Source organism: Dipodomys ordii, unplaced genomic scaffold, assembly GCF_000151885.1.
Source record: "Dipodomys ordii isolate 6190 unplaced genomic scaffold, Dord_2.0 Scaffold61, whole genome shotgun sequence".
Taxonomy (NCBI): domain Eukaryota; kingdom Metazoa; phylum Chordata; class Mammalia; order Rodentia; family Heteromyidae; genus Dipodomys; species Dipodomys ordii.
The window spans coordinates 2395113-2407488 of record NW_012267277.1 but is presented as its reverse complement, the minus strand read 5'-3'; the positions used below and the strand labels follow the sequence as shown (position 1 = coordinate 2407488).

Sequence of the window (12376 nt, the reverse complement as noted above, 5' to 3'; positions counted from 1 at the left end):
TTTGGGGGCCAAAGGGTCTGAAAGATATTTTTACAATGAAAGACAATGGTGAAGACAAATGCCACTGACAGTCTGAAAAAAAAAACCAAACAATTCTGAAAAACTGTGAAAAAAAAATAAGAAATGTTCCGGAGGCTGCTACAATGGGAAGGAGACTTGTCATGACAAGTGTCGCTTGACATGCAGAATGCACTGTTGCTAAGCAGTTGCACAAAATGAGGAGAGAATGAGGGGCACATCTGTTCGGGCCGTTTCTAGCAGGGTGCTCCTGGGCTGCTGGCCAAGCCCTGGGCTAATGCTTGTTTTGGAAGATTCAAACGATATAACCACTGCTGCTTAAATAGCTTTAAATCTACATTCAGAGGAGTCACCATTGATAGGATACCATGCTTATGTGAATGAGAGAATGAAACAAGACGGGAACGGCTGTAAGGTACAGCCCTAGTCAGGAAAGAGGCTGAAGGATGAGCAGATGTGTGGGAAGAGATATTTGACTTCTGTCTGTTTGTGGAAATCTGTAAGACAGGGCCTGTCACTGTAGTGAACACTCGTACCTTTTCCACAGAACCAGAATCAGCAACAGGACCAGGCAGCATTTATTGAACATTTTTTAAAATTTTTTAGCTTTTTTTTTTTAAGGATGCAAGCATAGTGTATTGTGTCAATCTCCAATGAAATCATTGTCAAGCTCACTGTGAAGATGACCTGCTTTAGGCACTAGTGAGAATGAATCCCTTTCCTAACATACATTCCTGTCACTTTCACTGCACAAAAACAAAACAACGATGAAGAAAAAAATTTCCTTTGTTTCATGTCGTGCCCCTGGAATCAAGACAGTGTACAAATGATTAGGTGAAAGCAGGGAAGAGAGAAATCAATACCCACTGGCTGTGGATGTTGTCACTAATTATAAAGAAGAAGAGGAGGGGGAGGAGGAGGAAGAGGAGGAATAAACGGAGTTTGACTTTTAAGAGAATAATACAGCATATGATTCTGTTACAGATTGAATCTGTCAGTTTTGACTGCTGGGCTCAATTAGAAATTATTAGGGTTTTTTGGGGGGTGCTGGCATTTGATTTTAGAAGTAGTTTAATATTTGTTGCTAATGTTATATAAGCTTCTTATTAGAGTTTCTTTCTAGGATGGTATTCCCAAATGTAAAATCCTGCTCATTTTTAAAAAGCAAGGTCCTGAACTGTATGTTTAAAATCCACTTTTACCCTCTATTTGCACTCCATCAAAAACTGCTGGGTTTCTGGTTTGACCCTTGGAACAGCTGTCACTGTGAGAGTCCCATGTTCTGATTCAGGCCCATGATAAAGACAGCTTCTACAGAGAGGGTGTGGGAAGTCCCTGTCGGGAGCAGGAAACGGTGGGAGTCAGCACTGGCCTGTCTTTGGTGACAGTATGCAAATTGCCAATGGCAGAGTTCAAGTGCATTCAAATATGTGGCATTTTTCACAGCTCATTGTTCTTTATATCTTCCATTCTAGAAACCCCTTGAGATTTGCCTTGACAATCAATTTCCCTTTCCTGATCATAAAAAAGAGACAGTAGATTTATGATCAAATCTATGTCCTTCGTGAACATGCATGAGAAAAGCTTTTGGCTTATTCTTTCATTCTCTTCCCCTCTGTGGAGTATAAAGATAACAGAGACATTGAGTAGAGCACCAGCCTTAAGCAAAAATAGCCAGACAAAAGTATGAGGCCCGGAGTTCAAATCCCAGTACCTACACCAATATACCAATATGTGTATATACATATAATTAGTATAGTGAATATAGTATCTTAAGCATTACACTAGGATTTGAGTCCAGCTTTAAAGAAGCAATTCTTTCCTGGATACAGTAGCTTTCTTATAGTCCCAGCTTCTTGTGAGGCTCACATGGATCACTTGAGCCCAAATGTTAGAGGCTAGCTTGGGCAATACAACAAGTAATTCTTGGTGTTCATAGGTATAAAAGTGCCCTTGTTCAGGCAGGCTCACTTGCTCTGGGGTAGCTAGATGAGTTGGAACCAGTCTGGGACGGACTGGGGCAAAGATGATCTTTTTGAGTGTATTTAAAGACTACAGAACAGAAGCCAAAGTCAGCAGTAGACATCTGTGTTTGCTGTTTGACAGGCCTCATCTCCAGTGGCTTTCTTTTACTCAGCTCACTCTGCATCTTCAGTTGGGGGCATTTGAGTCTGCTTTCCTGATAGCTCTTTTCTGAGTGAGATGGGCTCTATCCTGTTGGAGTTGCAAGTTTCTTGGTGGCAAGTGACAGAACCTCACTTTGACCTTACTTAGACAAAAGGAGAAGTTTTCTGAAAAGCTGAGTGTCCTGTCCCCTTCTAACTGCCCACCACTGCCATCTAACTCCTGGAAGGGCAGGATTGGCATGCAGCTTCAGAGACAATAGGAGTCCTGAAGATGGCAGGGGCTGTTCTGCTTATGTTTGATAGTCATGCACTGCAGATCTGTTTCTACAGCATGATGTACACACTACTGGAGGCTCCTATACCTCTGCCAGTAAGGGGCTGCCTGACTGTTTTCCCTTGTGTCCACTTTGGAAAACTTGCAAGATATTCTTGTCTATCTGTGTCTACCTTTGGGCGAGTTACTGTGGCCAGAAAGTTGCAGTGTTGTAATTACTCGGCTTCAGAGGACAGGGGTCAAGCAGCTTTGGGGAATGCAGGACAAGCATTTCTCTCATTCTAGTGTTAGTCTCAGTCTCCATCTCAGCAGCACCTTCTATTGTCCAGGCATTGCTCTGATGCACAAAGCATTATGTACTGTGTTGAGACCTATGGCGTGATGCCAACTATGTGTTATACAGTTTGTTTCATGAGATGCCATGATTTTAGAATGTGGGAGGCTGATACAGGGGGGATCTTGAGTTCAAGGACAGCCTAGGCTAGTGAGATCCTGTCTCAAATACAGAAGAGAAAAAAAAGTTGAATGGGTGTAGGTGGCTCACACCTATAATCCTAACTACTCAGGAGGATGAGATCTAGGAACACAATTCAAAGCCAGCCTGGGCAGGAAAGTCTGTGAGACTCTCATCTTCAATTCATCACAGAAAAAGCTGGGTGTGTGTTGTAGCTCAAGTGGCCTTGAGCAAAAGGAGTTTAGGGACAGAGCTCTGGCCCAGAGTTCAAGGCCCAGGACTGGCAAAAAAAAAAAAGTTGATCATTCTGTGAAAGAGACACTAACAACCAAAGGATTCAGGGAAGAATCATGGAATAAGATAGCTTATGAGTTCATTTCATATAATATCTGTTTAAGAGTAGAGTTTAAGGGGGATGGGAGATGGATTCTAAGATCTTTCTCCTACAAAGGGAACATTGTAGAGAAGCTAAATGAATGAACTAAGGCTGGCTATTAAAAAAAAAAAAGGATCAGGAAGTAGGCAGCTAAGGATAATGCAGTTACTCAGCAGACCTAGGCTGCTGCCTTGGCTTCCATGGTGGGATGAACTCTCTCAGGTTGTAAACCAGAACAGAACTGATGGCTGGATGCAGTTCTAACCTCCTCTGATAATGAGCCACTGAGCATAACCTGATCATTCTGCATTACATGATTACAAATCTGTAGAGACCCTATTGAGGAATGGATATGTAAATATACCCCAAAAGAGGAACCAAGGGGAAGGGGTATTCTTTCTAGCTTAATTTTCTGGCTGATTCAGCCCAATGGTGCTTTAGGGATGTGGGTTAGCTCAGCTCAATTCCATTCACTATCATTGTAAGCATCTTTGGTAAACATTATTTCCTGGGTACCGTGCCAGATGCATATATTGCTTCATTTAATTCTTTTAACATCCCTATGACATGACTACTCCCCCTGTTTTCTAGATGAGGCAATAGAGGCTTGAAGAGCTTAAATATCATACCCAGTGTTTGCAAACCTCTTACGTCAAGGAGGTAGAATTGCAAACTCCTGACAAATATTTCATGACATAAGTCATCCCTCTTCCCATCTCCCCATCACCCAGTAACATCCCAAGGAGCAGAATGAACACATCTTCTCTCCTACCCAAATTAGTAGTGTCTCTCCTTGTTCCTTGCCTCATTCACACCCAGAGGCAGCAGGAGTTCATGCCTTTAATAAACTTATCAGATGAGGCCCATGGCTCAAGCCTGTAATCCTAGCTATTCAGGAGGCTAGATCTGAGGATCACAGTTCAAAGCCAGCCCGGGCAGGAAAGTCCAATAAACCACTAAAAAACCCGAAGTGGTTCTGTGACTCAAGTGGTAGAGTATTCGCCTTGAACTACAGAGTGCAGGGACAGCACCCAGGCCCAGAGTTCAAGCCCCACGACTGACAAAAAATATAATTATAAGAGGGTGGACACGGTAGGACACAGACACAAGTGTTCTGATCAGTTTGTCAATATGATTTATTTCAGGTAATAGGCTGCCCCCACCTGTGCATCCAGAGCCTGGACCTTATCCGTCTCCCCTCCTCCCACCATGCAAATCAAGACTAACTGAACCTTTCTCTCACACAACTTGCTCTGGCAGGTGTGCTGTGCCCTTAATTGACTATATTAGGGGAAAATATTCTAAAGTATACTCAATGTTCAGTATAAACACAGATGTAAAGATACTGGTGTGGCAGCAGAAGAAAAGACTGACTGAAATGGCCATCAGAGCATATCTGCTGGGCAATCCGGAAGGGCTGAAGAGCATGGGAAATGACAGGCCTGTGCTCATTTGTAAACCAGTCCAGATGGTGAATGGGGCATTCAGACCTGGAATTTTGGTCATTTTGTAGTAGACTGACAAAAATGATGCTCATCTGCCAATGTTGAAAAGTACAATGGAGCCCCACAATGCTGTTGACAGGTTATACCTTTTATGTTTCAGGAGGACCTGTCCCAGGAGGCTGGTGAAGGTGGCATGGCAGATCAGGAGGAAGCACTGGAACATTCTACTAACCATGTAGGTCTCACACTTAGGTTCTGCTCTCCGCTCGGCAGGGTACAATAGAAATTCTCCAAGAAGGGAGGTGGTAGCAATAAAATCAGATCCTTATTATTGGGCAGGCGCTTCCAATGGGTCTGAAGCCTAAAGTCCACCCACTGTCTTGTCACCAGTTACACACAGGAATGTAGAAACCTCCTAGTTGTCTTTCTGTACCTCTACCCCAAACAGGTGTTTAGAAGGACACCTCTAATACCCCTCACCCTTGTGTTCTGTGAGTACCATGTCATGTAATGGTATCAAAATTTTCAAGGCTCAGGGCTGGTGGTTTATGGCTGTAATCCTAACTACTCAGGTGGCTGAGATCTGAGGATTGTGGCTTGAAACCATCTTGTGTCTGTGAGACTCTTATCTCCAAGAAACTACCATAAAAGCCCAAAATAGAGCTGTGGTTCAAACTCGGACTGGGCAGGAAAGTCCATGATACTCTTATCTTTCATTAACCACCAAAAATCTGGAAATTGAGCTGTGTCTCAAATGGCAGAGTACTAGCTTTAAGCAAAAAAGCTCAGGGGCAGTGCCCAAGTCCTGAGTTCAAGCCTCAGGCCCAGTCAAAAAAAACACCAAACAAGGTTAGTTTAACAACAACAAAAAATCTGTGAGCAGTTTTTTAATTTAACCAGATTTTGTAATATATAGTGTATCTGCAAATTATCCCCAATACATTAATACTTTATATAATACTTTATCTTAAGGTACATATCAAATGTCCCTAAAATTTTGTAATCATAGAGTTTTAGATTTGGAGTGACTCCTAAACGTCACCTGCTATCTATTCCCTGATAAGAATATGCATCTACTTTCCTCTGAGAAAGTGTGGGTAAGGCAGAGAGCGGCAGTGCCCATTGTAAAGAACTTCCCAACATTCCCTCTGCTGCAAAAGCCATGGACATCCTCGTGGAAACGGAACTTTCCATCTCTGAAGGTTTCCAATCAAAGCTGGCCAGTCATCTGCTAATGTTATCAAGGGACCAATGGCTATTCTTCATTGAGCTCCTACATTGCTTTTGGAACACTGATATGTTTGTTGAAATTAGGTTTTAATAACTTAATTCAACTGATATTCATCAGTTACCTCTGAGGCACCAGGTACCACATGGAAGTGAGAGCCATTCCCTGCGCTTGTAAGAATCATAATCTAGGACACTCAACACTCACTCTCCTGATTTACTGATACAAACTCACATAACTTTCTAGCAAAGATCCTGTAGCTTATATTCACTGGTAGTCTACAGTCATTTCTTGGGGGTGATATAAAATAATAGATCACTACCACATATATTTGAAGAGGTTAAGTGACATGTCTGAGTTACATATAGGTCATTAGTGGTAGCAAACTTAGCAATTCATGTCTTCCTTTTAGGAAGACCTGATCTTTTCTCCAGATAAACACTCATACTTATGATTTTATTTAAACCAGAGAGGTTTGAAAAAAAATAACCACAGGGGCTGGGAAGGTGGCTCAGTGGTAGAGTGCTTGCCTTGCATGCTCGAGGCCCTGGGTTCGATTCCTCAGCACCACATAAGCAAAAAGAAAAAAGCCAGAAGTGGCGCTGTGGCTCAAGTGGTAGAGCGCTAGCCTTGAGCTGAAGAGCTGAGGGACAGTGCCCAGGCCCAGAGTTCAGGCGACCGGACCCAAAAAATAAATAAATAAATAAATAACCACAGAGGTTTTACAGCTTCCAGAATTCCCTCTGTGATCCCTTAAAAGCCCTCAGCTAAGAAGTCATGGTTTATCTCTCAACACTAAGTCTCAAAATAATAACTAGAGATCAAAAATACCTTGCCTGACTTTGGCACTGGTGGCTAACGCCTATAATCCTAGCTACTCAGGAGGCTGAGATCTGAGGACTATGGTTAAAGCCAGCCTGGGCAGGACAGTCCATGAAACTCCTATCTTCAATAAATTTCCAAAAAGCCAAAGGTGGAGATGTGGCTCAAGTGGTACAGCATAAGCTTTGAGCAAAACAAGCTCAGGGATAGCACTCAGGCCCTGAGGATTGGGGAAAAAAACAAAAACAAAAACAAAAAAACAACTTACCAGACTTTCACCCCCACTCCATGTCAATTTATTCAGTTTGTGGTGGGGCAGGCATCTCAGTATTCATAATTTTTTAAACCTCCATAAGCATTTCAGTTGGGAAGCAGGTTCAATTAAGTTTAACTGCGGGGTTTGATTAGGTTGGAGGACCTGCAAAATCCTCCTGAACTCATAACCTAATATAGCAACGTACACAGCAAAATCAAGCTCTCCAATCTCTCAGGCCTACAAGTTTGCTTAGTGCCAGTGGATGAGTCATGAAGCCATCTTTACACATCACCACACCTACTGACAGGCAATTTACCCCTCCACATATCACACACACTTACAAACAATAGGAGAACATTCAACAGAAGCCAAGTGAAACCCTCAAACTTAGGGGGAGGTAGGTGTGTGTGTGTATGTGTGTGTGTGTGTACTGGGGCTTGAATTCAGGGTCTGAGTGTGTGTGTGTCAGTACTGGGGCTTGAATTCAGGGCGAGAGAGAGAGAGAGAGAGTGTGTGTGTGTGTGTGTGTGTGTGTGTGTGTGTGTGTACTGGGGCTTGAATTCAGGACATGAGTGTGTGTGTGTGTCAGTACTGGGGCTTGAATTCAGGGCCAGAGAGAGAGAGAGAGAGAGAGTATGTGTGTGTGTGTGTGTGTGTGTGTGTACTGGGGCTTGAATTCAGGACATGAGTGTGTGTGTGTGTCAGTACTGGGGCTTGAATTCAGGGCCAGAGAGAGAGAGAGAGAGAGAGTGTGTGTGTGTGTGTGTGTGTGTGTGTGTACTGGGGCTTGAATTCAGGACATGAGTGTGTGTGTGTGTCAGTACTGGGGCTTGAATTCAGGGCCAGAGAGAGAGAGAGAATGTGTGTGTGTGTGTGTGTGTAGTGGGGCTTGAATTCAGGGCCTGAGTGTGTGTGTGTGTGTGTGTGTGCGTGTGCGTGTGCGTGTGTGTGTACTGGGGCTTGAATTCAGGGCCTGAGTGTGTGTGTGTGTGTGTGTTAGTACTGGGGCTTGAATTCAGGGCCTGTGTGCTGTTCTTACCTTTTCTTGCTCAAAAGCTACACTCTACTATTTGTGCCACAGCTTTACTTCTGGCTTTTTGGTGATAAATTGGAGCTAAGAGTCTTATTGTACAGTTTTTCCTGCCTGGGGTGAGTTTGAACCATGATTCTCAGATCTCAGCCTCCCAAATAGCTAGGATTATAGGCATGAACCACCAGCGCTCAGCTTGGTTTCCTTCTAACTCATGTCTCTCAATTAAGCAATCTGTTATATCTCTGTTGTGAGCACATCCAGAAAAGATGGAGAGTGTTAGGGGTTTGGTGTTACTGTAGAGATTGTTCTTTAGGGGACACAGCACAAAGGGTGGAACACACTTTGATGAGCAAAATGAGTAGAAATTGTAAACCTGCTTGTTCTGCTATCTCCAGCTTCCTACAAGACCACAGTTTTAGAGTGTCTGCAGCTGCTAGCCTTCCTCCCTTCATCCACCCTTCACCAAATAGGGAAATGTGGGAAATGGTCCAAGATGAACCTCACCTGCCCTTTCCACTTCTCACAAAAGTCTCCAAAGACATTTCTAAAATGCCTCATTATTTCAGTAACATTGCAGCAATTTTAAGGCTTTTTCTAGTTTCCTCTCTCCTCCTTGACACTTGTAATTTTCCTTCTTTTTGTAGGTTGCCAGCCCGGTGAAACAGCAAAAGCATTCAACAAATGCCTCCATCAGTTCACAAGAGATCTCATTAGCATCAACTCCACCCAGCAACTCAGCAGATGCCGAATTCTCAGGTGTGGTTCCTTCCCTGAGCGGAATTCCCTCGTGGATCCTGAGAGCGGGAGACCATGATGTCCTAAACAGAAAACCAGGGGAGTTAGGATGCCTGGTTCCACTTCTCTTTTCTTACCTCTGGAACTCAGACAACATTTTCCTTAGCCCAGCACTGGTGGCTCACACCTGAAATTCTAGCTACTCGGGAAGCTGAGATCTGAAGGTCATAGTTCAAAGCCAGCCTGGGCAGGAGAGTCCAGGAGACTGTTATCTCCAGTTAACCACCGGAAAGCCAAAAGTGGAGCTGAGGCTTAAGTAGTAGGGTCCTAGCCTTGAGCAAAAAAGTTTAGAAACAGCACCCAAGTCAGAACTTTAAGCCCTAGGACTAGCACCCAAAAAAATTTTTTTTCCACATCTCCACCATTAGTATTCCCTATTAAAGTATAAGATCAGAAAGACTCAGCAAATGCCACTTGAAAGACTCTCTTAAAGATTATGTTAAGGTCATGAGTGATGCCTTCAAAATCATGTTGAATCTAGTTTCTAACCCCATATAGGTTGATGTAAATTTTTTCAAAAATATTTTTCAGCACTAAAAGAAACTAATATTTATATTATTATTTCAGATTTCTGGCTTGAATTATTCTGACTGGGAGTTGAAACTAGAATCTCAACCCAGTCCGTGAGTTAAACCCCAGTACTGGCATCAAAAAAAAAAAGGAGGGGGTACCTCAAAAGAAAGAGCATTTGTGCTTTGCTTTTATGCAGTATAAGTAAAAAAGTAGACTGTTCATTTGGAGGTGTGGCTCAGCAGTAGAGCATCTGCCTAGCAAGTTTAAGGCCCTGAATTTAAACCTCACTACCACCAAAAAGAAAAACAATTGGACTGTTTACAGCACCGGATTGCCAATGGCAAACTCATAACCTCATATTAGTATATAGCAAGCTTCACAACTTTGTGATATTGCCTATTACATATTCTTTGGTAAATATTGTCTTTATAAAACATTTAGTAAGTAGGTAGTATTTTACAGTACTGGACTTATACTAAAATCTTTGATGAATGGGTTTAAGTTTTAGTTTATCAGTCAAACAAAAACCATCTATTTTTGTTTGGCCTAAGAACTAAAAACAGTTTTCATTGGTGCCAGTGGCTCATACCTGTAATCCTAGCTACTCAGAAGGCTGAGATCTGAGGATCGCTGTTCAATGCCAGCCTGGGCAGAAAAGTCTGTGAGACTTTTATCTCCAATTAACCACCAGGAAACTGAAAGTGGCTCTGTGGCTCAAGTGATACAGTGTTTGCCTTGAGGTGAAGAGGTGAGGGACAGCACCCAGACCCAGAGTTCAAGCCTTACAACCAACAACAACAACAAAAAAGATTTTCACATTTTTAAAAGCTGAAAAAAAAATCAAAACCAATCTGGGCACTGATGGTTCAGGCCTGTAATCCTAACGACTCAAGAAACTGAAATATGAAAATTGCAATTGGAAGCCAGCCGGAGCAGGAAAGGCTGGAGACACTTACCCCAGTTAACCAACAAAAAGCCAGAATTGGAGGTGTGGCTCAAATAGCAGAACATCAGCCTTAAGAGGAAAAGCCAAGCAAGAACACAAAGCCCTGAATCCAAACCCCAGTACCAGCACAAAATTTTTTAAAAAATCAAAAGCATATCTAATGAAAATTATATGAATCTGCATCTCAGTATCTGGTAGTATGTTTGTTTACATGTTGTTTACATTAGTTTATATCTGGCTGCTTTCACACTGTAATGATAAAAATCAAATGATAGCCACAGAGACCAGATGACCTATCTGCCAGGAGAGGTTGCTGACTCTGGGTACGGACCAGTTAGGTTTTGGTAATAAATATTACATGTTTGTCCTAAATAGCAGAAATTCATAACTCCATATTTTATTTTGGAAAGTGCATTCATTTCCTCATCTACTTAACAAATGTTCATAGAGCAGTTGGTAGGAGCCAGACATTGAGAAGCAGAGATACGGAGACTGGCTGGCGACTAGTCTGGGAGATGCAGGGCTGCCCCCAGTCACTTTACTATGTTTCCTCTCTCCTTACTCAGGAGACTAAACCAGCCAGTCAATAAGAATCATATAAACTTTGAAAAAGCAGCCATGAAATTATGACACTATTATACATCATTTTTATGGTAAGTTAATGGAACCAAGAGACAGAGCTCCAGAAAGAAGTCAGGTTTACAATTTAATATTCTACTTCCAATGCACCACTTTTTAGTGTTCCTGAGGTTGTATCACTGTATTTCTTGCCCTTAGCCAGGAGACCACTGAATTGCTTAGTCTCAGGTAAACAGGAGCAGCACGCTTGGCCTCATACCATTCCTTACAGCCTGTTCAGTCATTCTGCCTTGTTCTGATGAGCAGTGAGCCCCAGGTTTACCCACATAGAAACTCCCTGCCTAGGTACTCAAACCTACCTCTGTGTCCTCCGAACTCTGTCCCCCTTTCTCACAAAGGTGTAATATTGCTCAGAGAACCTCCCTCAGGTTGAAATGCAGCCTGGTCCTTTTGTTGCTGTTGTTTTCAGTACTGGGGTTTGAACCCAAGCCAGTTTATTTTAGTCTTAAGGATTTTACTCCCAGGCTGTCTTTGAACCTTGACCCTCTGGATCTCAGACTCCCAAGTAGGATAACAACATAAGCCACCAGCGTCCCTCCATCCTTTTGTTTTATGGTAGAAATGGCCAGTCAACCTTTTCGCTTTCCTTCTCTACCTCCTTTTTTCCTTTATCCTTTTTCTCCCAGTCTTGGGGCTCGAACTCAGAGACCGGGCACTAAGCCTCTTTGTGCTCAAGGCTAGTGCTCTACCACTTGAGCCACAGCTTTTTCTGAGTAGTTTACTGGGGATAAGAGTCTCACAGACTTTATTTGCTTGGGTTGGCTTCAAACTGCAATCCTTAGATCTCAACCTCTTGAGTTGCTAGGATTGCAGGAGTGAACTACCAGCCTCTACCTTGTTAAGACAGGTCTTACTAGAAAATTCAAGGAGGCCTCAAAGTTAGAATCCTATAGTCTCAAGCTCCTGAGTGCTGGGATTATAGGTATATTCTACCATGCCCATCCCAAACTTTCCTATAAGCCAGACAGGTTATTGATCACAGAACCTCTATTGTAACTTCTCAACTCAGCCATAGTAGTTTGAAAGAACTACCTTGGGTCTGGGTTCCATTACAGCTTTATGGGCTCTGAAATGTGAACTTCACATATCTTAACATATTCTATTCGTCTTACCTTTAGAAAATGTAAAAACCAAGCCGTGAGTCGGTGGCTCACACCTGTAATCCCAGCTACTCAGGAGGCTGAGATCTGAGGATTGTGGTTCAAAGCCAGCCCAGGCAGGAAAGTCTTAGAGACTCTCATCTCCAATTAACCACCAGAAAACCAGAAGTAGCACTGTGGCTCAAGTGATAGAGCGCTAGCTTTGAGCTAAAGAGCTGAGGGACAGTGCCCAGGCCCAGAGTTCAAGCCTAGAGTTCAAGACAAAAAAAAAAAAGGCAGGAAAGGAAGGAAGGAAGGAAAGAAAGAAGGGAGAGAGGAAGGAAGGAAGGAAGGAAGGAAGGAAGGAAGGAA

General features: G+C 42.9%; 1 protein-coding gene across 1 annotated transcript in view; it reads left to right on the top strand.

The window, feature by feature from the left end:
* Positions 1-12376, top strand: part of Inadl (InaD-like (Drosophila)) — a 291743-nt gene that overhangs the window by 207423 nt on the left and 71944 nt on the right. Inside the window, exons 30-31 of the mRNA XM_013022201.1 lie at positions 4854-4928; positions 8677-8788. Of these exons, the coding sequence (XP_012877655.1) occupies positions 4854-4928; positions 8677-8788 (187 nt within the window). The remainder of the gene's footprint in view (positions 1-4853; positions 4929-8676; positions 8789-12376) is intronic.